The sequence below is a fragment of the Alexandromys fortis genome, unplaced genomic scaffold, assembly GCF_014885135.2.
Source record: "Alexandromys fortis isolate MF-2015 unplaced genomic scaffold, M_Fortis_MF-2015_v1.1 scaffold_124, whole genome shotgun sequence".
Taxonomy (NCBI): domain Eukaryota; kingdom Metazoa; phylum Chordata; class Mammalia; order Rodentia; family Cricetidae; genus Alexandromys; species Alexandromys fortis.
In genome coordinates, this window is record NW_026067995.1 from 3933760 (window position 1) to 3960600 (window position 26841).

At 40.8% G+C, this 26841-nt stretch overlaps 2 protein-coding genes across 2 annotated transcripts; one reads left to right on the top strand and one right to left on the bottom strand.

Annotated features, from left to right (window-relative positions):
• The first annotated feature begins 550 nt into the window (after positions 1–550).
• On the top strand, positions 551–7581 carry Gng5 (G protein subunit gamma 5). Its single transcript, XM_050160135.1, has 3 exons — positions 551–663; positions 3959–4098; positions 7035–7581. The coding sequence occupies exons 1-2, from the start codon at positions 583–585 to the stop codon at positions 4082–4084; spliced, it is 207 nt and encodes a 68-aa protein (XP_050016092.1). The 5' UTR covers positions 551–582; the 3' UTR covers positions 4085–4098; positions 7035–7581.
• Positions 7582–8430: 849 nt separating this feature from the next.
• Rpf1 (ribosome production factor 1 homolog) lies at positions 8431–23696 on the bottom strand. Its single transcript, XM_050160124.1, has 9 exons — positions 23441–23696; positions 22169–22225; positions 20360–20440; positions 17855–17950; positions 17174–17327; positions 10165–10247; positions 9498–9679; positions 9245–9371; positions 8431–8669 (listed from the first exon to the last, which is right to left on the bottom strand). The coding sequence occupies exons 1-9, from the start codon at positions 23666–23668 to the stop codon at positions 8628–8630; spliced, it is 1050 nt and encodes a 349-aa protein (XP_050016081.1). The 5' UTR covers positions 23669–23696; the 3' UTR covers positions 8431–8627.
• Between the last annotated feature and the right edge of the window lie 3145 nt (positions 23697–26841).

Consider the following 26841-nt stretch of genomic DNA (forward strand, 5'->3'; position numbering starts at 1 on the left):
TTACTGGTTGTATGAATATCCTACATGTGAAGTCTCCTATGCACCCTGCATTCATTTTGAAGCTAGGGAGTGTAGATGCTACTTAAAAGATATGGTAAATCTTTGTTAAACCGGGGACAGTAATTGTCCCAGTTTGGGTTAGGCTGATGTGTAAGTCCCAGGATGGTAGAATGAGGAACAGGGAACAGCGAGGAAAAGTTATTTTAGCTCTTCGTTACTTGTTACTCTTTCATTTGACTCAAGTTTATTGTGCACTGCCTCTGGGCTAGGCACTGCTGCTAGAAGCTGAGAGTGCAGGGGTAACACTAAGACGTGATTCCTATCTTCCTGAAACTTACAGTTTTCCACAGAGCTTAAGAGAGATCTGTTTTGTTCCAGAAGTGCACTGAGAGGAGTCACAGCTAGCCAGGAGGTTTGTGGCAACCTGTGAATTCTTCCAAAAGAATCTCTAAATAGAAAGCTAAGTGTAAAATTAGCCCGATGTAATCAAGATCCCGTGAACTCCTGGAGAGACCAACTTAATTCCTAGAGAAGAATTAAGAAGACCCGGACCGACGAGTCGGCACGGCTGTCCCGAGCGCCATGTCGGGTTCCTCTAGCGTCGCCGCCATGAAGAAGGTGGTTCAACAGCTCCGGCTGGAAGCCGGGCTCAACCGCGTGAAGGTGGGCGAGCGTGGGTGGATGGGCGCGCGAGCGTGGGCGGGCGGGCGTGGTGGGCCCCGGTGGGGAAGCGCGGGCGGACTCGCGGCGACTCGCGCTCGGTCGGCCCAGGCTGCGGCGAGGGGCTGAGCCCGTCCGCCCTTCCTTCCGCCGAGTCTGGCCTCGCGGGGCTCGGCCCCGCACACCGAGTCTCGCCACTCACTTTCGAGTCCCACTTCTCACCCCGATCTTCACCAAACTCACGGCCCCTGTTCGGCCTTGGGACACTTCCGAGGCTGCTTGGTGGCTTCGGTCTACGGCTTAGTGAGCCAGTCTGTTTGCGGAACGTCCCGGAGCCTCAGGACACCACCCTCGCTCAGTCCAGCCACGAACAAAGAGGTGTCCCGAGCCGACTGGCACGGTTTGCTGGGATCTGACCTTGCTGGGCTCTGTACAGCTTCACACGCCCGAGCAACTGATTAGCGCCGGCCTGGGCTGGTCTAACTTTGCCGTCTGTTAGGATTGCTTTGGCCTGGACTGTTGACTTTTTGGGGAAAGGCCTTCTGTCCGTGTTGGTAGACAACCAGGCATTCAAACGCTGTTGTGAGGACTGTTTGCTTACTTTTAAAATCCTAAACAGATTGGAGTCTTTCTCGGGTTACGTGTGTACTTCCCATGAGTATAAAAAATGAGAAAATAAGCCTCCCTGCTAGAAGCTGCCAGTTCCCAAGGTGATTTGATTTTATATTCGGCAGGCTAGTCTTAATTTCCACCGTGCTTTGTGGAGAGAACTAGTACGTAGGTTTCCCAAGTAGAAATGTCAGGGACTGCTTAACTTCCTTGTGGTAACCTTAGGAGGTCAGGGAGACGCCCATCGGTCTTGGTTTGGACTCCATTTCCCTAATCAAATTCACACCTCATCCAAGTGACTTACTCAGAACTATCTGTTGGCCAGATAGAACTCTGAAATTTGAAGCAATCTATTGATTATCATCGTGCACATATATTAACTATCCTAAAGTAGGCCCGGAAGGAGAAATAGTGGGTTGGGGAGGAAAAGAAAGCCAGGTGAATGCAGTAATTACAGCCGTGACCCTTAGCCCTGGTGGCCAAAGAATGAGCTCACAGACTGGAGAGCTTCCTTTTCCTTGAAAAGCCTAGCTGCTCTGGGGCTACCTCCTAGCGATCTTGCCTTGTGCATCTTAATTCTCCCGAAGGCGTCTGAGTGGGATCATTTAAGCCACCACAAATAGACACATTTTTGGAGTTCTCACTCAGGAATTGTAAATGAGTTTTTCCTCGGTTCCTAAATTAGATTAGGTGCCATTTAACACCATCCATGCCATGCTTATGCTGGGTACTTCTGTGTGTGGCGTTTTAAGGCTAGCATGAACTTACTATTGTATTTGTTTAGTTGGTAATTACACGCGCTTCACCAAACCCACAGAGGTAGGACAGGGTATCTGGAATCCTGACTGATAGTTTCACAGTGGCAGCCTCCTGGATGTTAACTGTTACTCTGTCTTGGGCACTAGCGGCTTTTCCATTTGACTCTCAAGGTTCCTGTTTAGAGTGCTGTTTTTTCATTGTCGCTACTGAGCTAGGTTTGTTACCATTGACATCCCTGCTAAAATGTCAGTCATCTCAGCACTCTTTACTCACTGTTCGTCTCATGCCCAGACGTAGTTTCCACACAAATGGTACTTGACAACATTGTGGGAAAGGAATGAACAGGCAGCACTTGGGCTTTTCTGATGGATGCTAACAAAGCCAAATGGCGCAACATTGTGAACACTGGTACTTTACCCTCCATACAGTAGCCACTTTTAAGGGGCAAAGCAGGGTATTGCTGTTTGTATAAGCATTTAAAAACAGCAGGAACCTTTTGTATTCAGAGACGAACACGGGACTTACTGTCCTGAATTACTGTATGAGCCAAACACATGTAGATTTTAAATTGAGTTTAAACTTACCCCAGGATAAGTTTACAACATAGCTGTTATCTGAGGGGCTTTTGATTGAGAGTTGTCTATTAGTTAACTCTTACAGACACATCAGGGTAACAGACATTTGTTGTCATCACCCTAGAGATAGCTGAGATTGAGGATAAGTAAATAAGGGAATTAGATGGTTTTGTGCATTCCTATCATGCATGGCCTATATAGCATTGTTTGCTGTGTTGGTATCTGTCTTCAGTCAGCTAGTTGGAGATAGGGTTTCACCAAGTAGCCAGGCTGACTTCGAACTCAACTGATAGAGTTATAAAACCTGACACAGGCAACTTTCTGCCCTGTTTCATGTGACTTGGAAAACTAAGTGTACCTTAATTTAACAGCTCCAATTTAAGAAGGAAATTGTGTATGCATGGGTGCATTTGGGGAGATAGGTAAGAGACCAACCTTACAGAGGTCCTTCTCTCCTGCCACCGTTATGTGGGTCCTGGAAATCAAACAAACTCAGGCCCAGTTGGACAACCTTGCTGAGTAGCCTGTCTTTAAAAAACACTTTTTTGCTCAGATGTGATTTGGTAGTGTTAGTACATGTGTATGTGCAATCCAAATAGGATTTCAGTGTTGTTTTTGATGCTCTATATTTCCTAAGCAGAATATATGCATAAGGGTAAATGCTTGAATGAATGCATGTCTTTCTTAAATGCAAGACAGTATATGGATGGCTATAAATTTGAAGAATATAATAAAGTGTTTGGTTGTCTGAGTTCTGTGTTAGTTACCTCAGGTTCATTCATGGGCATTTCCAGTTTGCTTTCAAGACAGTTTCCCTATAATGTTCAGTTTTTTGTTGAACTACTAATACTACATACTACTTTTAATAAAAAAAAAAAAAAAAACAAGCTATTGGGCAGGGGACTCAGTTGTTAGTGTTTGCCTGTGAATACAGAAAGTCCTGAGTTGGCTCCCAGCATTGCATAAACTGGGCTTGATGAGGCAGGCCTTTAATTCCAGCACTCAGATGGTATAGGCAAGAGGCTCAAATATTCAAGGCTGTTTGCTACATAAAAAGGTTGAGGCCAGCCTGGGTTACAAAACACAAAACAAATCCTATGCTCCCCAAACCAAGGTGTTAGGGCTTGTTGAACAGCCAAGACATGCTGTGCTTCACAGAGAAGTGGGATTATACTTTGTGTTGAATCATTTGATGCTTACGGTAAGTAGAAAAAATATGACAAACCAGTTTCATTTACTGTTTTAAGTATAAGCCAATATAGAACTGTTAGCTGTCGATTTTGAAGGGCTGTTTAAGTGTTTTCATACATTAAAACCTTACCAACAGACATTTCTCCACACATTGTTATTTATAGGTTTCCCAGGCAGCTGCTGACTTGAAACAGTTCTGTCTGCAGAATGCTCAACATGACCCTCTGCTGACCGGAGTGTCTTCCAGTACAAATCCCTTCAGACCCCAGAAAGTCTGCTCCTTTTTGTAGTCAGCTATCTTGAGGTGAGTTTTCTTCATTCGTACCCTTTCCACATAAAGGAAGAAACATCTAGGTCTTTATCTGTAATATTGACAGCATTTTTGTTTCCCAAGTTTTGGTTTTGAAGGTCAGTGAAAACTTCTAGTAGTCAAGAAGACTAATGGTTTCTATTTTTATCATAAAGGGCTATGTAATAACTCGTAAAAAGGTATGGGAGACTCAGAAAACTCCACTGGGGTCACAGGCATGTGTTTGTATGTACTGGCCCTAAAAGCATGCATATGTGGAGCTCCTAAAATACTAGTTTGCTTATTTACCTGTCAAATTGAAGTTTTAACGAAATGTACAGTACTTAGAGGAATGACTCTGGGTGCTCTGGTGGATTTGGATCAACTGTGGAAGACAGCCAGGGTGGCTGAATAAGCAAACAGGGTAGAGGTATAGGGAATAAGGAATAGGTTTTACCTTTATTTTCATTTGTTGAGCAAAGATAAAACACAAGAGAAGAGATTTGCATGTGGGTTGGCAGTGAACTGGATTTGAGGAATAAGACAATAAATCACTTGCTATTTAGTATATCTGTCAAAAGTTTATATTCTTGTCCTAGATTAAACACCATGTGTGAAAAATTCCAAAGATATGGCCAAAACGGCTATGGCTAATTTACAGTTAATTAAAGGATACTTTCATTGTAATCTTCGATATATTAGTTAGTAGTATTGAATTGGGAAGGAAACTTAGAATGTGTTTTTAAAACTACTTTGTGTGTAGTACACACCCTTACACTAACATTCTGACTCAAAAAGTCCAGGAAGCTGCTGCCTAAAATACCTTGTTACATAGGCTTTGTAGATTTGGGGGTGTTCAGGAAGTGTAAGTACTGTTCCAGTAAATCTAGTGATTGGTTCCGATGACTAAGCTTTTTGAAACACCAAGGAGAAGGGGAATAGAGCTGCTTTTGGGTAACAGGTTCTCCATGAGGGATCCTGTTGAGTCCAGCTCATGTCTTCACATTTAACAGTGTTAGCATTTTCTGACTTCTGGCAATATTCAGTGGGGATCTATAGGAGTTTCATATTTTTATGATTTACTAGAGATTCTTTTTTAGACTCAACTCCTGTATATTTACTAATTTATTTTCATCTAATATAAAGTGTTAAGTCTGAAGTCCTGTTAGTAGCTTTTTTGTTTGAGTCCACACTAAAATGTTTAAATGACTTATATTTATAGATTACTGGGATAAGAACCCAGATTTCAAAATAAAATTAAGGCTGTTAATTCCAGCAGTAAAAGAAACTTTGGATATTATGATTTGAAACAGTTTAGTGTAAGGAAAGGATATTTAGATAAAAAGCACTGCTTCTTAAAACCGTGAGTAAATTTACAGATTGTCTTCCTAAAGTGCATATTGTAACCCAGTGGATCTAAGGGAAGGCTCCAGAACCTGCATTTCTTTTGCAACCTGTGTTGTTGGTCTAGAGTACATTAAAGACATAGTAAAATCACCGGAGCCTATACGCAGCTTATAAAAATAAAACCAGCTTAAGTAATTTAGCAACAGAGAATGCCAAAAGGAAACAACCATTAGAAATCCTCTTAAGAGAATTTTTATCTCAGTAAATTTTCACAGGGCTTTCAACAGCTGGGCCATAACACATTATTTACTTCACTACCAGCTTCCAGGTCTGAGGCCATGGCCAAGACTGATGTTTTTGGTGGCTGTTTGTGAACTTTAGAGGTAAAACTGTCAAACAGTGACTTGGAAATTTTAATAAAATTTGATTATCACTTCCCAACTTTGGTCTTTCACTCTGTGCATGGGTGCTTTTTTTTTTTTTTTTTTTACTTTTTTTCTTTTTTGGTGTGTGCTGAATTTGCTATCAAATGAAGTTAAATGTTTTCTTCTGTTTTTTCCCCCAGAGGTTTTGTGCCTCTTCAGTGTTTGTTATGAAGTACTCAAATTTTTAATTTTTTTACACCCTATTTTTAAAGACATGTTTTACTTTCTATAACTTACTGTGAAGTTGTTATACCTGTTTTTTCTCCTATATATATATATATACACACACTTAACTGTATTTTATAGTTTTAAGATAAGACTGTTTTAAAGTATATAACTGTTACTTCAATATTGAGATCTGTGTTTTATCCTGTATGAATTTTCAAGTCATTTAAGCTGCTGAGTAGTATTTTGTTGCATACATAGATTGTCTATTCATCTCATGGGCTGCATTAAGGTTGTTGCTGTTGACAGTCACATGTTCAGTGTCCTTGCATGTTTTCTGTATATTGTTATGACTGCATCTTAGTAATCATTTTTTTCAAAGGATCCTAGGATTTTCCTCATTGAATGTTTTTATGTTTACCTTTTTATTATGATAAAGTATATTTCAGTAGTAATCTTAGTGGTATGATCTGTACGACACCATAGAACAGGATGATAGATATTGTGCCAGGCCTGAGAACCAGGGAAAAGTTGGGTTTTAGCATCTTTGTAGATTGCATCTTCAAAAGTAAAAAGAAAAGCAGGCTTAGGCTCAGTTTCATTAGAAAACCCTTTATAAACTCATATTCAAATGAGCCACCTAGAAACAGGGTTGACTCATGGTGGGTGTGGACCAGCCAGCCACAGTAAGCTGAAAATACATCAAGGGTTGTTGGTAGTTGAGGGGTCCTGGGGTGGACTAGAGATGTGGCCACAGTGCTGCTGCTGCACAGCGGCTCAGAGGAACAGTGTTACCGGATACACCTTGGTAGCCTAGGAAAAGTGCAAAGTATCGGCATGTGCTGCTCTTACACCACTGTGAGGTGGAAAAACATCATCTCTATGTTATTACTCAGGGAAACAGGCAGAGCATAAACCATTTTCAAAAATGAAAACAACTGTCCTTGCCCAAGTATTACTGATAAAAATGTCTTTTAAAAGTTATTGACACTTTATCTTTGTTTTCTCCATCAGGTTTCTTAAACCACTTTTCATGAACCAGTGGATATTCTGAAGTCTGTACAGAAGCTTCTCTAACACGTGCCATAATACAGTCTTTACTTGTCAATCCTTAACATCTACCTCTCTGAATCTTCATGGATTTCTGTTTCACAAGGTTTAACTATTTTATATACACTGGCTGTAGCATACAATAAAACAGCATACAAATCTCTGGCCTTGTTATTGCTATGAAATGCAGTGTACTAGATTCAATGCTTTACATTGGCAAGGCTTCTAAGAATTTACAGGCTATTGCAAAATTTTATTCAAGATTGGGAGACTTCCACTTTCTTTCAGCTAGTTATGTTGGGAGCAGAGAGACCCCAGATCCTGAATTTCTTGTAATCCCCTGATCTGAGTGCCTACAGCTGCTCTGAGCACGAGACCTTCAGGAGTTCCTGATGGCAGGAGAGTGGTTTCTGGTGGGTTTGGCTGGGGCATGGCTATCTCTGTATAATCTGCCCCTGAACACAATAAAGGGGGCATTCTTGGGGAATGCAAGGATGACCGTGTCACTGTCTCTCTGTCTCTGTGTGTCTGTGTATTTTAACCTCCAGCCCCTTGCCTGAAGCTCGGTAACTGGGTGCCAGCACACAGAGCGCAGACACGGGGGTGCGGTGTGCAGCAAGTTATAGGAATTACTTTAAATATTCCAAATACGGGTGGAAAGTGGCCCAGTGGGTAAAAGTATCTAGTGTGTGATTATGATCTGTATTCAGATCCCTGCCACCTGTACAAAGCAGAGCATGGTTGTGCATGCCCATAACACTAGCACCTGGGGAAGAGGGTTTGCTGGCCACCAGCATGGGTTAAAATGGTGAGCTCTAGGTTTAATGAGACTGTTTAATAAATAATACAGAAAGGGATTACAGGTCCTTGGCACTATCCTCTGGATTCACACAAACAACAATAACAAAAGACTCCAAACAAAACCCTTTGTAGTACATTTAGCAGTTAAACCAGAAAGGTGGTTGCTTTAGTTTGGAAATAACAGTCCCATTAGAAAAATCAAGAACTTGAGCCAGGCAGTAGTGTGCCTTTCATCCCAGCACTTGGGAAGTTCCAGGACAGCCACAGTTACACAGCGAAACCCTGTCTCCAAAAAACAAAACCAATAATAACAGAACTTGAACTGGAGACAGTATCTGAATGAAGCAGGATAGTAGCCGGTGAGTAGGTTAAAAGGAGCAAGAAAACAGGAACTGAAAGATTAACTCCAGTGACCTGTGTCTTGGTGCCAAGTCCTGGCAATCTGGCCTCCAGGACTGGTGTATTAAATCAGGGCTACACACTGTCTACCAACAAAACTTCTAGCCTGTAAGTCCTTTGGGAGTGCATATTAGAAAGTTTGACTCTTCATTCCAAATGACAAGTTTTAGGACTTTTATACCCTCACCAAAATTACATTTATTTTCCAACAGTGGAAATTCATGGCACCTGGTCATTTGTTCAAATATAAGATAAAGTCAATAAATTCCATTTTGAAAAGGATGTTTTGTTAAATAATTTACCAAGATTTTCAAGACAGTTCTGTCCAGCAAAATCCACTACTACTCGCTTAGTACATTATAAATGGAATTTTCTTCTACTTGTATCCATTTCCCGTGGCTGAAAATTAGAGAAGAAAGACGATGAAAAACAACTTAGATAAGCTGGCTTTCATAGATCTTTATGAGTAACACTGCTAAAAACACTATATATATGTATATCTGTGACTCTGACAGTTGTAAGGTTGGATTTAAATGAGCCGAAAATTTCTGTTCCACGCCCGCATGTAGTTTTAAAGTAAAAATGGGAAGGCTGTACTGCTGCTAACTAGGCAGGAAATGCTTTACAGACATTTCAGCTCTTAAGGTGCTTTCCAGTGCTTTTGAGCCCAAACATGGTAGTTCTCAAACAGTGAAGCAGAGCCACTGTGCCAGCCTTCAGAGCCTGCAGGGCCTACGCCCCAGGAAGCCATCCTGGCGCAGTAGGTCTGGGCCTGAGATTTTCCCTTTCCTAGGTTGATGTTGGTCCTGTTTAAAGACCACTGTTCTTTGGGCTACTTAAGCAAATCCAGGTTACTAGCAGGCCAAGATATCACATCAGATCACTTCTTTCTAGGTCATGGGGAAGAAATTCTGTTACACACCTTAACATGTAACTGCATAGTTGAAACGGGTTTTAGAACAACTCCCACATACCTTATGGACCCACTCGTACTCTCCGTACTTCGAATCAAAGGTTCCTTTCTGAAGAGAGCGTAATTTTAAGGTGAAACGTGGTCCGAGTTCCTGAATTCCCACTTTCTTTTCACTCTTGAATATATATCTTTAGAGACAAAAGTTGAACAGTTGGGTTCATTCAAATTCATTTTCTATGGCAAAGCTTACAGGACTTGTTACATAAGAACAGGTTCATACAGACAAAAACGTCTAAATTAGTGTTTGCCCTTACCTGTGAAACCTGAAGAAAATGTAATCCCGCTGATTGTGGAAGGTGGCAACCTGCCTTCCAATAAATTGAGGATCATGAGGAAAGAGAGAAGCAAACATGCGTCCAATAGAATGGCCTAACCGTGTTGTAAAGTTATTCAGAATTATCTCGGGAACATGTTTTGTGGGGTCTTTGCCTCGCCTCTGGAAAAAAAAAATACAATGTTCAGTAAAGATAATGAGAAGAATTATACGTTATAATTTTTGGGTCTAGAATTTAGACAGTTACTGGTTTTGACCGAGGGTCTCACTCCGGCTCAGACTGGTCTGGCACTGAACCTTCCCTAAAACCCTAGCTCTTCTTCCTTGGTCAGAGTAATCCCATGTCTTGGGATTACTGCAGGAGCCACCAATCCTAACTTTGAAAATTCTTAAAATGACAGAAATGTAAGAGATGGGTTATCAAACCCACAGATATATTTAATGTGCTAATATGCACTGAACAGAGCCTAATGTTAACCCTTAGAAAATCAACACTCATAGTAAGAGGACACTGCTACTGTCAGAACTGTTTGTGGCCTCTCAACAACCTGCTGTCATCCGAAGGTAAACAATTAACATCAATTAAGTCTTTAAGAATCTGCTGATAACCTGAGACCAATATTGATCAAGGAATACATAAAACTCACCTTAATTTCTTTACGAAGACGAACACTACTCATTTTAAAATGAGCAGTTGGACCATTTGGCAAGTGACTCAAAATAAGGCCATCTGTTTATAAAGGTTAAGAAACACACCAGACTATATGAGCCCTAGATTGCATAAATAAGTTGTCTTCCGTATGTTTGAGGGTGCCTAGAAATTAGTAGATGAATGTATTTGTTCTTCTGGGTTAACTGAATTTTTCCTACCAAACCAAAGTCAAACCACATTAAATCTTTAAAAAAAAATACTAATCTAGAAGAGTCTTACTTTTTTATTTTTACAGTTAAATACCATCATTCTCAATAGGGTACCAAAAGCTTTCAAAGTCAAAGAATACAACAACAAAAATCTCCAATGACCACTACTCAAGAAGGAAAAAGTTGGGATTCAATGCTACTGGTATGTAAGTTCACCTCCACTGTATGTCCTGTTTGTAAGATGAGGACATGGTAAGAATATCATCTCAGGATTGTAAATTCAATCAAAATCAAAACTGCTTTTTTTTTTTTTTTTTTTTTTGGTTTTTTTGAGACAGGGTTTCTCCGTAGCCATGGAGCCTGTCCTGGAACTCACTCTGTAGACCACTCAGGCCTTGAACTCACAGAGGGCTGCCTATCTCTGCCTCCCAAGTGCTGGGATTAAAGGCAATAATCACCACCGCCTGGCAAAACTGATTTTTTTTTGTTTTGTTTTTTTAAAAAAACTTTTTGGGTTAATGAGAAATTAAAATCAACCTTTATAATCCAGTTATAGTCTAGCATGAACAAAGTGCTAGATACTGTAAACTACAGATTAAATATGAGACCTACCTATCAGCAAGTACAGCAGCCAAAAGCACCAGAGTGCCAGCTGCTAAAGGGACTAGCATTCAAGGGTTTGCAGCACAAAGGTACTCTAACAATGAGTAAGTTAGGAACAAGCAGACAAAACTAAAAGCAGTGGTTGATAAGAGTGTTCAGTTAATAACAGCTTTTAGTTTAAGGGTGACGGGGCATCAAAAAGTGGAAAACTAGGATTGATGGCTCAGGCCTGAAGTCCAGCTGCCTAGAGACTTAAGCAAGAGGGATAAAGTTTCAAGGCCTGTGCCTGGACAACTTTAACCCAATTTCAAAATTAAAAAGTACTTACAGGGATGGAGATAGTTTACTGCAGCCTGGAATTTGAACCCTTCGGCTGCTGTCTTTACTGAGTAAAGCAATGGTTCTCAGCTTTCCTAATGATGCGACCCTTTAATGATTCTTTGTGTTGTAGTGACCCCAACCAGAAAATTATTTCATTGTTACCTCATAACTGTAATTTTGCTATTTTTATGAATCATAATGTAAATATCTGAGTTTTCTGATGGTCTTAGGTGACCCCTGTGAAAGGTTCATTCACCCCCTACCAAAGGGGTCATGGAACACAGGTTGAGAATGGCTGGACTAAAGGCAGCCAGGAGAAGCTATATTACACCCAATTTTTTTTTAAAGCATTAACCAGGCTGGAGAGATGGCTCAGCAGTTAGAGCACTGTTCTTCCAGAGGACCTGAGGTCAGTTGCCAGCACACATGGTACCACCATCTGTAATGAGATCTGGTGCCCTCTTCTGGCCTGCAGGTATACATGCATACATAATAAATCTTGGGGGAAAAAAAGCTTCATCCTTAGATATGTCATCTTACTTTTCTATTTCCTTCAAGCAACCTTAGAATGTGGGGTCTGAATGAGAAGAGTCCCCACTGGCTCATATATGTGAATTGTTCGAGGACTTTAGCAAGGGGTTAGAGGTGTGGCCTTGGAGGTTTGTCATTGGGGTGAGCTTTGAGACTTCCAACACCCTCTCCAGGCTCTGTCTCTGTCTTCTTTCTCCCTCTCCAACTTGTAGACAGGATGTAAGTTCTCAGCTCCTTCTCCAGAGCCATGCTCCCTGCCACGATGGGCATGGACCCACTCTCGGGAGCCGTGAGCTGTCCCCTAATTAAATGCTCTTGTTTAGAAGTTGCTTTGGTCATGGTGGTTTGTCACAGCAGTAGAAAACTAAGACCTAACCAACCCCATTGCACATCTATGTGCACACAACATGAGATTTACACAACAATTCTGTCCCCACTACCACCATGAGTTCTCCTCAGCCTCCGCGTGGCCGTCCCGCTGCTCACTTAACGTTTCCCCTCCACCTTCACTTCCTCCTGACTTGAGATTTCCACCTGGGTCATTAAAGTAAGATGCAGTTGGTGCGCTCTACTTCAACTACATTTTCTGACATCGCTGATAATCACGTTTGGATTTGGCCCTAGGTTCTCTAAGTAGTAAGCCACATGGGATTGAGCTGGGCCATTTCACCTCCCCACACTCTAATGACAACTGGAAGCTGTCATCACAGTCAACAGCAGCACGAGCTTCCTGCCCTCTGTCATCACTGACTCGGGTTCAGAACGAAGGCATTAGCCTGACAAATGCAGGTACAAACCTCATCTCTTGTATCCAGTTTTCCCACGTGGTTCCTCATACAGTCTTATCTACGACATGTAAAGACGCCATTTGTGCCCCAGTTACTTCAAACACATGTGGTGTTTCTCGTCTCCACTAAGGACTGCTGCAAATCCTTACAGTTAGAATTAACTTACCATAGTGCTCCTCACTTAAAATGGCAGTTAGGAGTCAGGAAATTCCTTTCCCCCAACTTCTGTTAACCCCAGTGTAACAGAACTGGTTTCTGTTTACTTTTAAACAGGCTAATGGCAGATATTGTGTTCTTCTATTTAAAGATTCACTCCAGGTTCAACTTCATCAAGTATAGACAAGTACTTTCTTGCTGCTTGGACATTCACCAAACCATGAAAATTAAGGAGACCAGTAGATATAAAACAATTTTCTTCAACTTTTGTAAAGTTTTATCTAGAACAATCCTATTAAATTGTAGATTGTGTCAAAAGCAAAGATTCCCGTTTCATAGGTTCCCAAATAAAGTGGTTTTGTTTGTTGGGCACACACGTAAGTTGTATTGTTAAACTAACATAAATAATGGAAAACAGTCACTGTGGCCTGTTTCATTAATGAAGAAAAGGGGCTGAAATCACGTCCCACAAGGTGATTAAATGGTTAAAAAAATGAATGTTTCAGATAAAAAGACTTATTTTGTCAAAACAATGCAGGCTTTCTAAAAGCTAGAAATGCTGTCATTTGTGTACCTATATGAAATATTAAAGCAAAGAGAACACATTAAATTGATGAATGCTTGTTTTAGCAGCTTTAAATGATTACAACTTAACTGCTACAACAAAACAGACCTTGCCATTTTATTTAAGGCAGCAATCTCTTTAAAAATTGTTCTTTTCTCTAATAATTAGGCATAAAATTATAATTATCTAGCAAACCAAATAATCATCTAGCCAACAAATGCCACGTTAAAGAACTAGTTTTTTGTCTATTTTGGTTTCTGGAAAACTAATACAGGCAAATAAAATAATACACTTAAGTTATATAAAAACAATGAAAGCTGTGAAAAATGGATTTAAAAAATACATTGTATTAGAACAGTGAGTGTTCACTGGCATAAAAAAAGAATGTGCTGTCTTGTGGCAGAACAGAAAGTCCTATTGCTATTTTTATAAATTCTTTACTAATCTGACTCACCCAATTGGTCATCTAAATACTGAAATTATAGGTACTATTCAAGAAATAATAGCAAGTACAAAAAGAAATCTAGATATATTTTACATCCTTTCGTCAACAGAAACACCTTGGGGTCAGGAGACGGTACGACAGATGTGAGACACAGGGAACGCTTCACTGTTGCCGACACCCACACCACCACCAAGCACATGGCCTGCTCCACCCTACCTCACAACGACAGGCTTCCTACAACCTAGGATGAAGTTATACCAAACACATGGTGTCAGCCGGGCCAGCGCTCTCATGCCGCCTCCTTTCCCACTATCTGCTCCGCCTCATTCATCAGACCTGGCTCAAGTGTCCCCCTCCCCTCATGTTGCTGGAACAGTGCTGTTAGTTAACAGGACTTTTTGCTGGAATTCACTATGGCAGGCTGACTGCTGTTTATATCATGTGTGTGGGATTCCTCTCTATGTGCTGTGAATATGTTTTATTACCAATGGTTAATAAATGGCTTAGGAGAGTAAAGCCAGGCAGGAAATCCGAACAAGGATCTATAGAGAGTAGGCAGAGTCAAAGAGACGACGGGTAGCTACTGAAGGAGACAGAAGCAGCTGAAACCTTTCTGGTAGGCCACAGCCTCATGGCGATACACAGGTTAATAAAAATGGGTTAATTTAAGATATAAGAGCCAAGTAAAAATACACCTATCCCATTGGCCAAACAGTGCTATAATTAATATAGTTTCTGTTTGATTATTTGGACCTGGGCAGACAGAAAACCAACACGCAATCTCCTTTTACAAAATGGTGAATAGTGTGGGGCATGGATCCACATAAGACTAAAAAAGCTTAAAAAAAAAAAAAAAAAAAAAAAAAAGAGGGCTTCTAGACTCACGAAAAAGGGAGGAAGCATAGCTTCTTGGTGGTTGCCTTTTTTTTTTCCAAATAGACTCTGTTATGAGCCACAAGCAGAGGTGCGGGCCCTTTAAAGAGTGGCTTCCTGGTTGGCACTGGCAGAGTGAGTGGCTCTGGATCTTTCAGGAGGTCTGGCTACAGAGCACTTAGGGTTTGTGAGCAAAGTGCTACAAGTTGCTTAATGGCAACCTAGACCCTCTGCTTCCCTGGAGCTGGGGTGGTGAACACTGTCGCAGAGGTGGTGAACAAGCCTCCACCATGCTTTACAGAGCAGAGTCAGCAGGCAGCAGGTGGAGCTGATCCTAGCCACGCACACTTAACATTTAAAAAGAAAAAAAAAGGCACTCCTGGTCAGAATATCATTACAAATACGCAATAAAGGCAGATTCAGACAGAAACAAACCTTTAAACGGGTCACAGTATGTTTAAAAAAGCTTGGGAGAAAGAGTATAAACAGATATTAAAAAAATAGTTAAAAAAATAAAACAAAGTCTTTAAAGAGACAGTAAAAGTAATATAAAAGAGTACAGACAGTCACAGATTAGAGGAATAAAATAAATAAGGCACATAAAGATAAAATATACATAGAGTCTGGATTATGTATATCATTGTGTTTTCTTTAAAATTTCTGACTGAAGAGAAACATTTAGTTCTGGAGACTGCTAAATTAAACCAACAAAAAGATATCTTAACTTCAAAATCGGAGTCTAAGGATATGTTACTTTGGAAAAGAGGTTGTTTTTTTGGAAAAGAGGTTTTTATTTCCACATAAGCAGTCCATATAAGATGAGAACCTGTGGATTCCTTCCAAGCTAATGTGGTTTAATAAAACATCCTCCCTACCACACTGAAAGGTCTCCACGAACCCTAAGAATACTTCACCCAACAAACAGCAGGAAGCAGTTAAAAACTACTCCCAAATTCCCAAAATGATTGTTTATAAATGTTTGTTTTCATATAAAGGGAGATATGATATAAACCCTTTACGTTGGTATAGATCTTGGTCTATTGATACAAATTTAAAGCTGATTTGTTATACTCTGTATATGTATTTCTGATCTTTTTTCTCATTTAAAAATGCAATGCATAATTAAAAAATACAAATTAATAGTCAAACTTGTCATGTTAGTTAGGTTTTTTAGATATACAGAGATATATTTCAGTTAAATAGATAATCCAAAACTTCAATGACCTACAAAATACGACATTTAAAATGTTTTAAAAACTTAGACTTTTCTTGATAGTGAGACATGTCTACTTTTTGGCAGCACCAATACTTCAAAAAGGTTGATGAACATTAAAAAAACTTGTTATCAAATTTGCCTTCAATGGCATTTGAGAAAGAAACTGCTCTTGCCTGGACTGTTTGACGGCGTGCTGTATAAACAGGACATGCAGGACCCACAGAAAAGTGACTGCTAAACTTCCCAAAGGACAGGATGGTCCTTCAGGTTCCTGCTTTATAGAAAAAACTGCTAGAAATTCTACAGAGCATACACACACACACACATACACACACACACACACACACACACACACACAAACAACAACAAAAACCCACACACAACACCCAACAAACTTTGCCAGTATAAGACAAAACAGATTTTAAAATTTCCTGTTTCACTAAAGAGTCTGCCAGTTAGTACGGGCCTATAGGCTGAAGATGGATGCCCCAGTGTTACAGAAGAACTTTGAGTTCTTTGGGTGACTGACAGCAATATGTCTCTGTCAAATCTAGAGTTTATTATATCCTTCTGGGGTCTTTAAGAGTTAAAGACAAATATTATAGTTTTCCTTAGTTATAATAAAGAATAAATTAGATATAAAACTTTAGACTCAAAAAAATATTGTAACTGTAATTCTTGCTTAATACCTATTTTGTTAAAACCTTCCTTTTTATTTAGACAGAAAAGGGTGGATGATGTGGAATATTCCACATCCCTTCTGTATGTGTGAATATGTTTTACTACCATTGGTTAATAAAGAAGTTATTTTGGCGTATGGCTTAGCAGAGTAAAACCAGGTGGGAAATCTGAACAGAGATATATAGAGAGAGTAAGCAGAGTCATAGGGATGCCATGTAGCTGCTGAAACCTTTCTGGTATGCAACAGCCTTGTGGTGATACACAGATTGATAGATAGGTTAACTTAAGATACAAGAGCTAGGCAAAAGTATACCTAAGCCATTGGCCAAGCAATGTTATAATTAATATAGATTTTTTGTGATTATTAGGGTCTGGGCAGCTGGAAAACCAACGTGCAATCTCCTTTACACTACAGCAGTGTTTTAACTGTGACACTTGCCTGATAAATGTTTTCATGAATTAAAAACCATCTTACAGCACCCTGGATAGATGCAATGCTATGGAAAAAATGTCCATTCTAAAACTGATAGGAATCCTTTTCCTAGTCCTTCAAATATTTAAAAATAGGCAAGAAAAGGGCCAGAAAAATTCCCTTACAAACAAACCCAAAGGATACTCGGTGTTTTACGATCTTCATTAATAACGATCAGGTCTGTGAAATCTCTTGCAATGCACTGTGGAATAATCTTCTTCAGAGCCAGTCCTCTTCTATAATACACGTGTGAATCTGGTATAACCGTCGAGAGCTGCTCGCAGAGCCGTACTGTTCTCTGTGAGAAGACAGAGACATTACTCAGAGTAAGAAGGAAAAGGGTGTACCAACTGATGATGATTCAAAGACAGCATTACCAGAAGTGAACAGACAGAGGAAGGATGAAGGCGGAGCAATGTCTCCTGTGTCATAGGCCATTTACCCCAAAGCCAGGTTTCCAACAAGGAGCAGAGCTCCTTCATGGAGACAGAGACATGGTAATGTCTGCAGACATTTTGTGGCTAGGACTGGGGCAGGGGGTAGAGATACTGCTGGCTTGTAATGGACAGAGGCTGGGGATGTTGCTAAACATCCCATAATGATAGCACTTCATAACAAGGAGTTATTCAGGCATGATGCTTAGAGTTGTCAAGGTTATAAAACTACCCTCAAGAACTGTGCTCAGTAACCCACATCATATCATCAGCTGTCTCCCTCTACTTATTCACTGTCATTATCAAAGGCAATTAACCATTTCACTTTTCTGAACAGAGCATTTTACATACGACATAAGAACTCATGGACTACACTAATCAATGTGTTTACCCCATGAGGTCTATCCGATGTCGTGATGAGAATCTTAGGAGATGTCTGCCTGTTGAAGTAGGAAGCAAATTCATCTGTAGCTTCATCATAAGCCACCTGAAAACAGAGGACAGATTATTTTGTATCAGACAGTTCACTGAGCCTGGATTTTAAAATGTTGTTCCGCCGACTGTTAGCTGGCAGGTGCAGGAGGAGGTGACATCAATAGTGACATGAAGTGGCTGACTCACATCCGCACAATTCGAATATCAACTGGGTAGCTATCAAAATGCTTTCAGGGCACAAACTAAGATGTGTGTATTGCACAGTGGCTACACAGGGAGTTCCAGGGTAGCCTGGACTACATAGGAAGATCCTGTCAACTAACTAATTAACTAAAAGCCAAAATAAACTAATTAAGTAACATTCAGTCAAAACTACAATACTATGTTATGTAAAAATAACTTTCAGCCAAAACTCAGTAGAAAAGGAAGTGTGATAAATTAGGGGAGATGATTAGCAGATAACTGAGTGCCTGACTGTGAAATCCGGCAGATGGCAAAGCATCTCTGAGTAATGTGTTCTACAATTTAAAGAAAAAACACAGGACACAGGAGAAGAATCAGTGGACTGAAAAGCCACGAACAGATACCGACCTGGCCCAGTATGGAGAACGGAGAAAACTGTCCTGGAAATGTAAAACTGGGGAAATTACAGCACATGTCAAACACTTCAACAGGCTGAGAACGGTAGAAAAAGTATTTGAAGAAATCACGGCTAAAAAGACAAACTTGATGAAAATACTAACACTTATTCAAGAAGCTCAGCAAATCCCGAGCGGGCTATAAACAGCAACAAAAATGAGCATTTAGAGCCAAGCTGTTAAAATCACAGGACGTGATGATCAGCACGGTGCTGCAGAGAATGTTCAAAGTGCAAAATGTCTCTTCAGTAAACAACGGGGGTAATCAGCAGCTAGTAAATCCACCACGAGGACAAAAGGGAAACCCTTAAAGTGAAAGATTAAGATGGGAAGGCAGACCTAGAGGACCTAGGAAACAGGTGCTAACATGGTAAGGCTGTGTGTGCATAGAAGTCTGAACTACATGAAGATACTCTCATTCCTTTGAAAAGCTCCGGATGAATTCACGTAGTAACTCTGACTCCAGCTGGTACACAGACAATATGCGGTACCTGGCCAACAGCAGCTCTCCATGGCTTAGCTGGATTATGCAGCTTCACACCAGACCTGGATGATTAAAGATGCATGGTGCCTTTTGTTTGTTCCCTCCAGTACCAAGAATTAAGCTCTTAGAGCTCATGTATGTTTCAAGTCTAAGGGCAACTACCAAAACAATTAAAACAGCACACTCAAAAATCAACATCAAAGAAAATAACCAAGGAAGAACTGAGACAATACAGGTGGGGGGGGGAGGGCAGATGATGTAGAAGTCTAGCTATGTTTATAACTGACATTAAGTACTAATTTCAGACTGACCAAAGAAGCAATATTACTGAAAAGAACACAAAGAAGCTGTCTGACAAAACCTAATGAAAAGAGAATGTTATACTAAACTATGGGTTTTCTTAGAATATAGACTATGGGTCTGGCTCTTCTCGCTGGGTGATGATTTTTAATCTACACAATATTTACAGTGAAATTTTAATTTTTAAAAAAGTGAGTACTAGGAGAGTTAATGAGACATTACCATAGTTTAATGCATGAGCTCAAATAAAGATATCAATTCTAAGCAAGTAACAACAACCCAAAACTGTAAAATAAAAAGACAGCATGATACCAGGATAGGCTATCCCAAGAATGCAAGATACTAATTTTTAACATCAGAAAACCCATGGATGCATAAAGGTAACATGGGGAAGAAATACAGAGTATCTCAGTATTTTCAGAGGAAGAACTCTATACTCATTCACGACAAAACAAAGCATAAATGGGATTTCTTTAAAGCATACGAAAAACCTACACCGATGACATAAACACCAAGGAGGTTGAATCGGCAGTATTCTTTCAAATCAGGAGCAAGACAAGGACACCATCACTGCCTTCTGTTTACTCAACAATGTATCAGAAATTCCAGTCAGCACAAAGGTAGGATAAATAAAGAGATAAGTCTATCATTGGAGAAATAACTATCAAAAATTTACAATGAATAACTAATAATTATTAGATAAATTATTAGTAGCCAATTTAGGTATGCTATGGTAAGAGGAACTGGCTTTTCACAAACCAGCAAACAGAGCAAGAGTTAGAGATGCATGTGTCCTAAGAAAACACAGGACAGGAGCAGCTCTAACAAGACTTACAAGCAAAACCAGTACGGAAAAGATCACAAAACTTCCTGAAATATACTTTCAGTATTTAAGAAAGATCTCAGTGAAGTGATGAACGAGGGCCCCGTGCTGGCATGATGTGCTGCCATCCCAAATGTTCTGGGAGAGCCAAATTTCAAAGAGAGGGTAAGGGACAAGGAGGCAGGGAAGGGTGAGCATTCAGATGTCTGACATTACCTCTTCATCGTTGGGGTCTACTGTGGTTTCATCGTAGACTCGTTGGTTGTCAATGGTCTTGGGAATAGCCTTCGGTGGAGCCTACGAAAGATGGGAAGTGCCAAGGTTTAGAAGCATTTTATTACTTCACATTACAGTTGGGAAACAAAGTCTTCAAGTAACCACCAAACAATCTGTTCCTCATTTCAAACCACAACTACAGTTCCATAAACCCTTGAAAGAAAATGGAGCAATAATGCTACCTTTTTACAATCTGAAGAGACATAGGCATGGTAGATACAGAATAGAGCAAATCAAAATAGGCAGAAGTAGCAGAAATCACAATCCCTCTCCAAGAAAAATATCTAACAGTAAAAAAGGAAATTAACAGAATGGAAAAAAAATCACAAAGGCACAAATCCAGGGGCTGTTTCTATTTTCCTGAGATCTACTGGGAAATGTGACTGGGGGATTTATGACAAGAATAAAAGGTCTGTAGGGGTGGCCGTTCATAATGGAAATAGACATCAATACAGCAAATGTCCAGCAGTAGGGTAATGGCTAACACTCCGCACATCACATGACCTGATACTGCAGAATTATCATGCCGCTTAGCTCAGGAAATGGTATCAACAAACCGCCAAAGAAAACACAATCTCGAGATAATACTAAAAGGATTTCAAAGTACATGGACACCATGCAGGGATATCAAGGAAATATAAGCTGACAAATCATTTAGGACATTGGGTATATATGTGTTTAAGATGTGCAGTTTGTGGGAGCAGTTCTCTTCTTCCACCTCAATTACCTTACTGAGTTATCTTGCTGGCCCTTATGTGATCTTCGAAGATAATTCGAAGAAGTCATCTTTCAAACACAACAACTGATCTTGTTGTGTTTTTAGGAAGGGTGTTGTGTACTCCAATTGAAAGCCTATTAAACTACACCCCCAGCCCAGGGCCAGTGACAATGTTAAAGATTGATTAGCACACCAATTTGCTGCAATTAGCGGATTATGGGACTTGCGGAGATACTAATATTACATGATATTTTAGAATGCTGAAGGTCAAAATAGCCTAATGTTGATGATTCCATATGATTTGAACTGATGCTATTTGGACAGTGCAAGTAGGATGTTTAGTTTGTGAGTCTGAACATTTTTGTCTTCCTCGGGAATCCTTATTCTCACTCGTAAAATTTTAATAGTATAGCTGGGTGGTGGTGGCACACGCCTTTAATCCCAGCCCTCAGGAGGCTGAGGCAGGTGGATCTCTGTGAGCTCAAGGCCAGCCTGGTCTACAAGAGCTATTCCATGACAGGCTCCAAAGTTACAGAGAAACCCTGTCTCGGAAAAAAAAAAAAAAAAAAAAAAAAAACTTTGTAAGTATAAATTAATAAACTAAGCATATGTGTAAAAGTTTTAAAAATGGAAAATTTAGTTGTGCAACCATGCAGGAGTATCGAGCAGTTCTTTCAGCTTCAAGTCACAAGAGCTAAACCCTCACACCTGACGTGGGGAGTCCCCGGGTCCCACAGCCAGGGAGAGCTTTCTCTGCCTCCTGACCAACAACAGATCACCGTGTCTACTGTCTGTGCACAACACACCAAGTAAGGTAAAGTTCAGGGGGAATTTAAACAGTTTCATGAGCGGCTGACTTTGAGGACATGGCCATGGGCTTTCACCAGTTTGCTAAGGTGGATAAAGAGCAGAAAGGGATTTGCTATGTTAATTTTCAACTCAGAAATGTTCTAGGAGAAGGAAAGCAACATAGTGTTAGGAAACACTACTTCATATATAAGACAAATTACATGGCTAAGAACCTTACTTACCTTATCACCAAGAGCCTCTCTCTCTTTTTTAAGTTTCTTCTTAGCTGCCAACTTTTCCTAATGGAATAAAAACAAACAATATTGAGAAACCAGCAGTTAACTCGCAAACTCATACTGAAACCACAAATTAGTTCTAGGAACAGTCTGAGAATTACTGTGATCTTTTAAAGTAAGCACACAAAACATTTTAAAAGTCTGCTTGGGTAGTCCAGGCTTGCTTCCAACGACAGCCCCCTTGCCTCCACTTCCTTAGTGTTGAACACAGGTATACACTACCATCCCCCACCAGACAGATTGTCCTTTAATAGCTAAATCACCGAACCACAAGCAGGCAGTCTAATCAATAGGATTTAACAGAGAGCTTGCTTTGTCAAATCGATATTAAGTCTGAACATTTAAACTTTCAGTAGCTTAAATTTTCCTATAAAGCTTCCCATTAAATTAAACATATAACAAGTATTTTCCCCTAGTGCTTACATTCTAAAGATCATGGTTATAACGATTACTTCTGGAAAGCACTAAAAATAAAGAGATGAGTTTTCAGGGTGTTTCCAATAAAATCACCACTAACTATTCTCCTATTTTATAACCGATACAAGTGTTTAAGATCAATAGGAACTTATTTGTTACACACCAGTGTCTCTTGACTTCTAGAGAAAATGCTTGACACACTACAGACGAGCATACATCTAATTTTGTAGTGCCAACGCAACCGCACAGCTCACAGACGTCTTCTCGGACAGTCCTCCCTCCCTCATACTTGAAAACCAAACTAGGAGACAAGTCCACTGTATTAACTCCAGCCTAGCACTTACAAAAGGATTCAGTAAGGAAATGGGGCAAGACAAGCAAGTAAACATTAAAACATCATGTTTTTATATATGCAGCAGTCAGGAATTTTGTTTTTTCAAACTGCAATTTAGACACAAATAAGCCTTATGATCTTGGGCAAGCCTCACAAGTCTATGTTTTTGTTTTTGTTTGTTTGTTTTTTGTCTTGTTTTGTTTCCTCCCAGCACAGAGCGAGCACAGGGCGCTAGACAGCAAATGCAAACACTTCACAGACTATCACTTCAGTGAGAGTGTCTGAAAGCAGCCGAGTTTGGGATCTGGAGTTTAGACGGAGAAACTGACCAACGCTGTGGTTGGCTGGGCAAAGGCGGGGTGCGGAGCCCGTGCGATCTCCCCCAAACCCGTGCGAGCGCGTGCCCGTGTGAGCCCCCTCCGTACGAGCGCGCGCCCATGTGACCCGCGCCTCCGCCGCGCGCGTACCTTGCGCTGCTGCTGCTTCCACCGCGTGAACATCAAGTGTCGCCGCTGTTTGTTCTTAATCTCCGAGATACTGAAGCCCGGGGGAAAGGCGGCCGCTTTCCGGGGCTGCGCCCCGCTCTCCGCCGCCCCATCGTCCGCCACCGCAGCCTCCTGAGGCTCTTCGGCGGCGGCTTTCCTCTTCAAGCCTCGCTTCCCGCCAGCCACACTCTTTTCGCCGGCTTTCGCCATGTTGTTAGCCTCTGTACGGAAACGGAAGTGCTCCTGTCCGTGATCCTGGTCAAACGTGTTTACTTCCGGGGGAAGGAAGTTCTTGATCAAATCTGGTGCTTTAAAATCAGGTTTTGTTCCCAACTGTACGAACACACAGAGGAGTGCCTAGATTCCTTCACTGAGCCTCGGTTGAGTGATACTCCTTGCAATATTTAGTTACACTTTGGTACAAAAAGACAAAATGGCTCACAAATAATAGTGTGGTGGGCTCTAAGTAGTAGGTGACATTAAAAAAAACCCAGCAAGATAAAAGAAGATGAAAAGAGAGGAAAGGAACATTGCAACTTTAAATGGCTCTCAAATTGTGCTTCTGCCGTCGATTGAGATTTTAGGAAGTAAAGACGCTTATTCAATAATCCGACAACAGAGCCTTTAATCTGAGACAAGCTGATAATACAGAAGAGTCACCCAGGGGACAGAAACGGCCAGCTCTGGGCACCGCATAGCAGCAGCAGTGGCCACTATTCAAACGCCACAGACCACGGAAGTCGGACTAAGGATTAGGAGAGAGAGAAGTGGAGGCTTGAAGTTGATCAGATCCTGTCGGGGCTTTGTAAAGATTCTGGGTTTTATGTAAGATGCAGACCTCTTGGTTTATTTTGAGGGGAATAAAAGAATATGATCTGACATTGTGTTTGATTTTTGAGGTGCTGCGGCCCAAACGTGGGGCTTTGTTGATGTTAAGTGAGCGACCACTCTTTCACAAAGCTGGGTTTACAGCCTCCTTGATTCACAAAAACAGCACTCAGTAATCATTTAAGAAGAAACTGAGGGAAGAAGGATGGGGTACGAAGCGATAGTACTCACCTAAAAACAGCTCTCACCTCAAAGCGAAAAAGAGGTAGTTTATTCTGGAGTCAAATATGAGGGACCATGCCCTGGAAACATAGGGTTAGGCCTCTCAGATAGCATTTTCCCGTGTGGAAACATGTCTGTGAAGCTTTTTTATACTAACAACAAAAGGCCACAAGACCAGATGCTTTCCACAAACATTGATGGAGACCAAGAAGACAGATACGGAACAGTGAGAAGTCTCAATCAACCACAGGTCTCCAGTTACGGAGTTGAACCCAATCCTATTGGCTAGTGATGGAGCTATTGTAAAGCCGAGGCAGTTTTTTTTTGTTTTGTTTTGTTTTGTTTGTCGTAATGCTGGTGTAAACTCCAAACGATGACAGTCATATAAACTTACATTACAGTTATGAAAAACTACTACGTTACTGGCAGATGTCATGCTGCTGGTTTGTGTATTTTCTGTCCTATACTACTAATCTTTATATGCTCCTATTTGCAATATTTTTCCTGTAAAACCGTGTGCCATGTTACAGCTGTAGCAGTTTTTTTATATATATTTTATGTTTTATCGTATTTCTTGATTAAATCAAAGGGCAGTGTGAAGTGATAGCCATATGCTGCTGTTTGTATGAGTACACACTATGTTGTTTGCACAATGATAAAACTGTCTAGTAAAAACATTTCTCAGAATATATCACCATGATACTTGGAAATCCACCGTTAAGGTATAATCATCAAATCCAAACCGTCTATGCAAATCACCGTACTGACTTCCACTGAGAAGCCAGCCTTTGGAAATATCAATACTTTTAGCGCTATTTCATTGCTCTATGACTTAGCTTCCTCTTTTCACCATGTTTTCTATTGTAACTGAAGACCAGCTTTCAATATTTCTGTAGCTAAATCTTTTCAATCTTGGGGGGGATAATTCTGTTCCAAGTTGTTCATAAATTTAACATCTTCACAAAGGATCAGTGAATACTATTTGAAATGACTGCTTCCTTAAATCTCCTTAAATATAATGTTTCTATAGGATTCCAGTGACCATCAATATAGCTTGTGGGTGCCTGTCATCTGGTGGCCATTCTTGTACAGTAACTGGATAAACTAAGGTTGATTTTCTAATAACCTTGGGCTGCTCCTCTTCAGTTTCATTTTGCCATGGCGTTGTAGGTTCTGCTCTAAATTCCTCTGTCTACATGAGAATACTTTTCTTAGCTTCACCGGTAGATGTTCCTAAGGCTTGTATCTTATTACTCATTTTTTCACATTTGGCACAGATATCAAACCACTTTTTAAAGATAAAAATGAATTACCAAACTGATAATAAGTATAATCAACATTATGTCAATCCCAGCTGTGTATTTTATTCCTTTATTTATTTTTTCAGATTTCAAACCATCCATTGTGGCATCCTAACTCTGTGCATCACAGTATTACGCATTTTTAATGTGGGAACGATTTTTTAAATTAAACTTAATTCCTTTTGTAAGCATTCCCAGGCATCTCACCGAATCTGATGACTTTTCATTTTGTCCACAGCAGTGCCTATGGTGACAGCAAAGCTGTGTGTGGCGCACATGACTGTGCCATGGGTGGCGGGTTGCCAGGCAACCAAACTAGTGCAAAGGATGCTGGGGTCACAGTGGCCTGCCTCTGCCGTGCACAGACCAGGCTGAGGACACAAGCAATTGCTCCTGTGTAGCCAGGGACTGAGGGTGAGTGGGTGTCAAGGTGGTCAAGCCATCACAGCAGTGGCTGGGGAGGGAGGGGTCCAGAAAACCTCCACAACCCATGGGGAGAGGAATGAGCTGCCTGAAAAGCAGACACGTGGGGATGTCCTGAAGAAGCACACATGGCAGGAAGCGAGGGCACTGTGGGGGGAGGGGGGAGCACCTGAATGACACAGCTGACCAGGGGTGGTGAGGCAGCAGCAAAGCCAGTGGCAAGCAGCTTGTGTTCCACATCGGGTGCCAGATGAAGTGTTTATCTTGTTCTATTAAATATCAGTGGCCTTCTCCCCACCCCTCCCCCTTTACTGATCCAAAAGGCCCATGAATCTTTGTAAGCCCCTCTCTACTACTTCCTGTGTCTCTCTGTCTCCTGGATCCTCCAAAACTTCTAATTCTGGTTAGCTAGCTGCTAACTCCATCCTCTGACTCAAAGCACATTTACCAAACACACAGAGATCCTTAAAACAGGGACACAGTCCTCCTTACTCTCCATTTCTCTAACTTCTGTATATAGTTTCTACCTGAGACTTTTCTCTTGATGATATATTGTTTTAATAATAATCCTTAAACCACTTCGTGGGTGACTGCTCCCACCCACTCCTG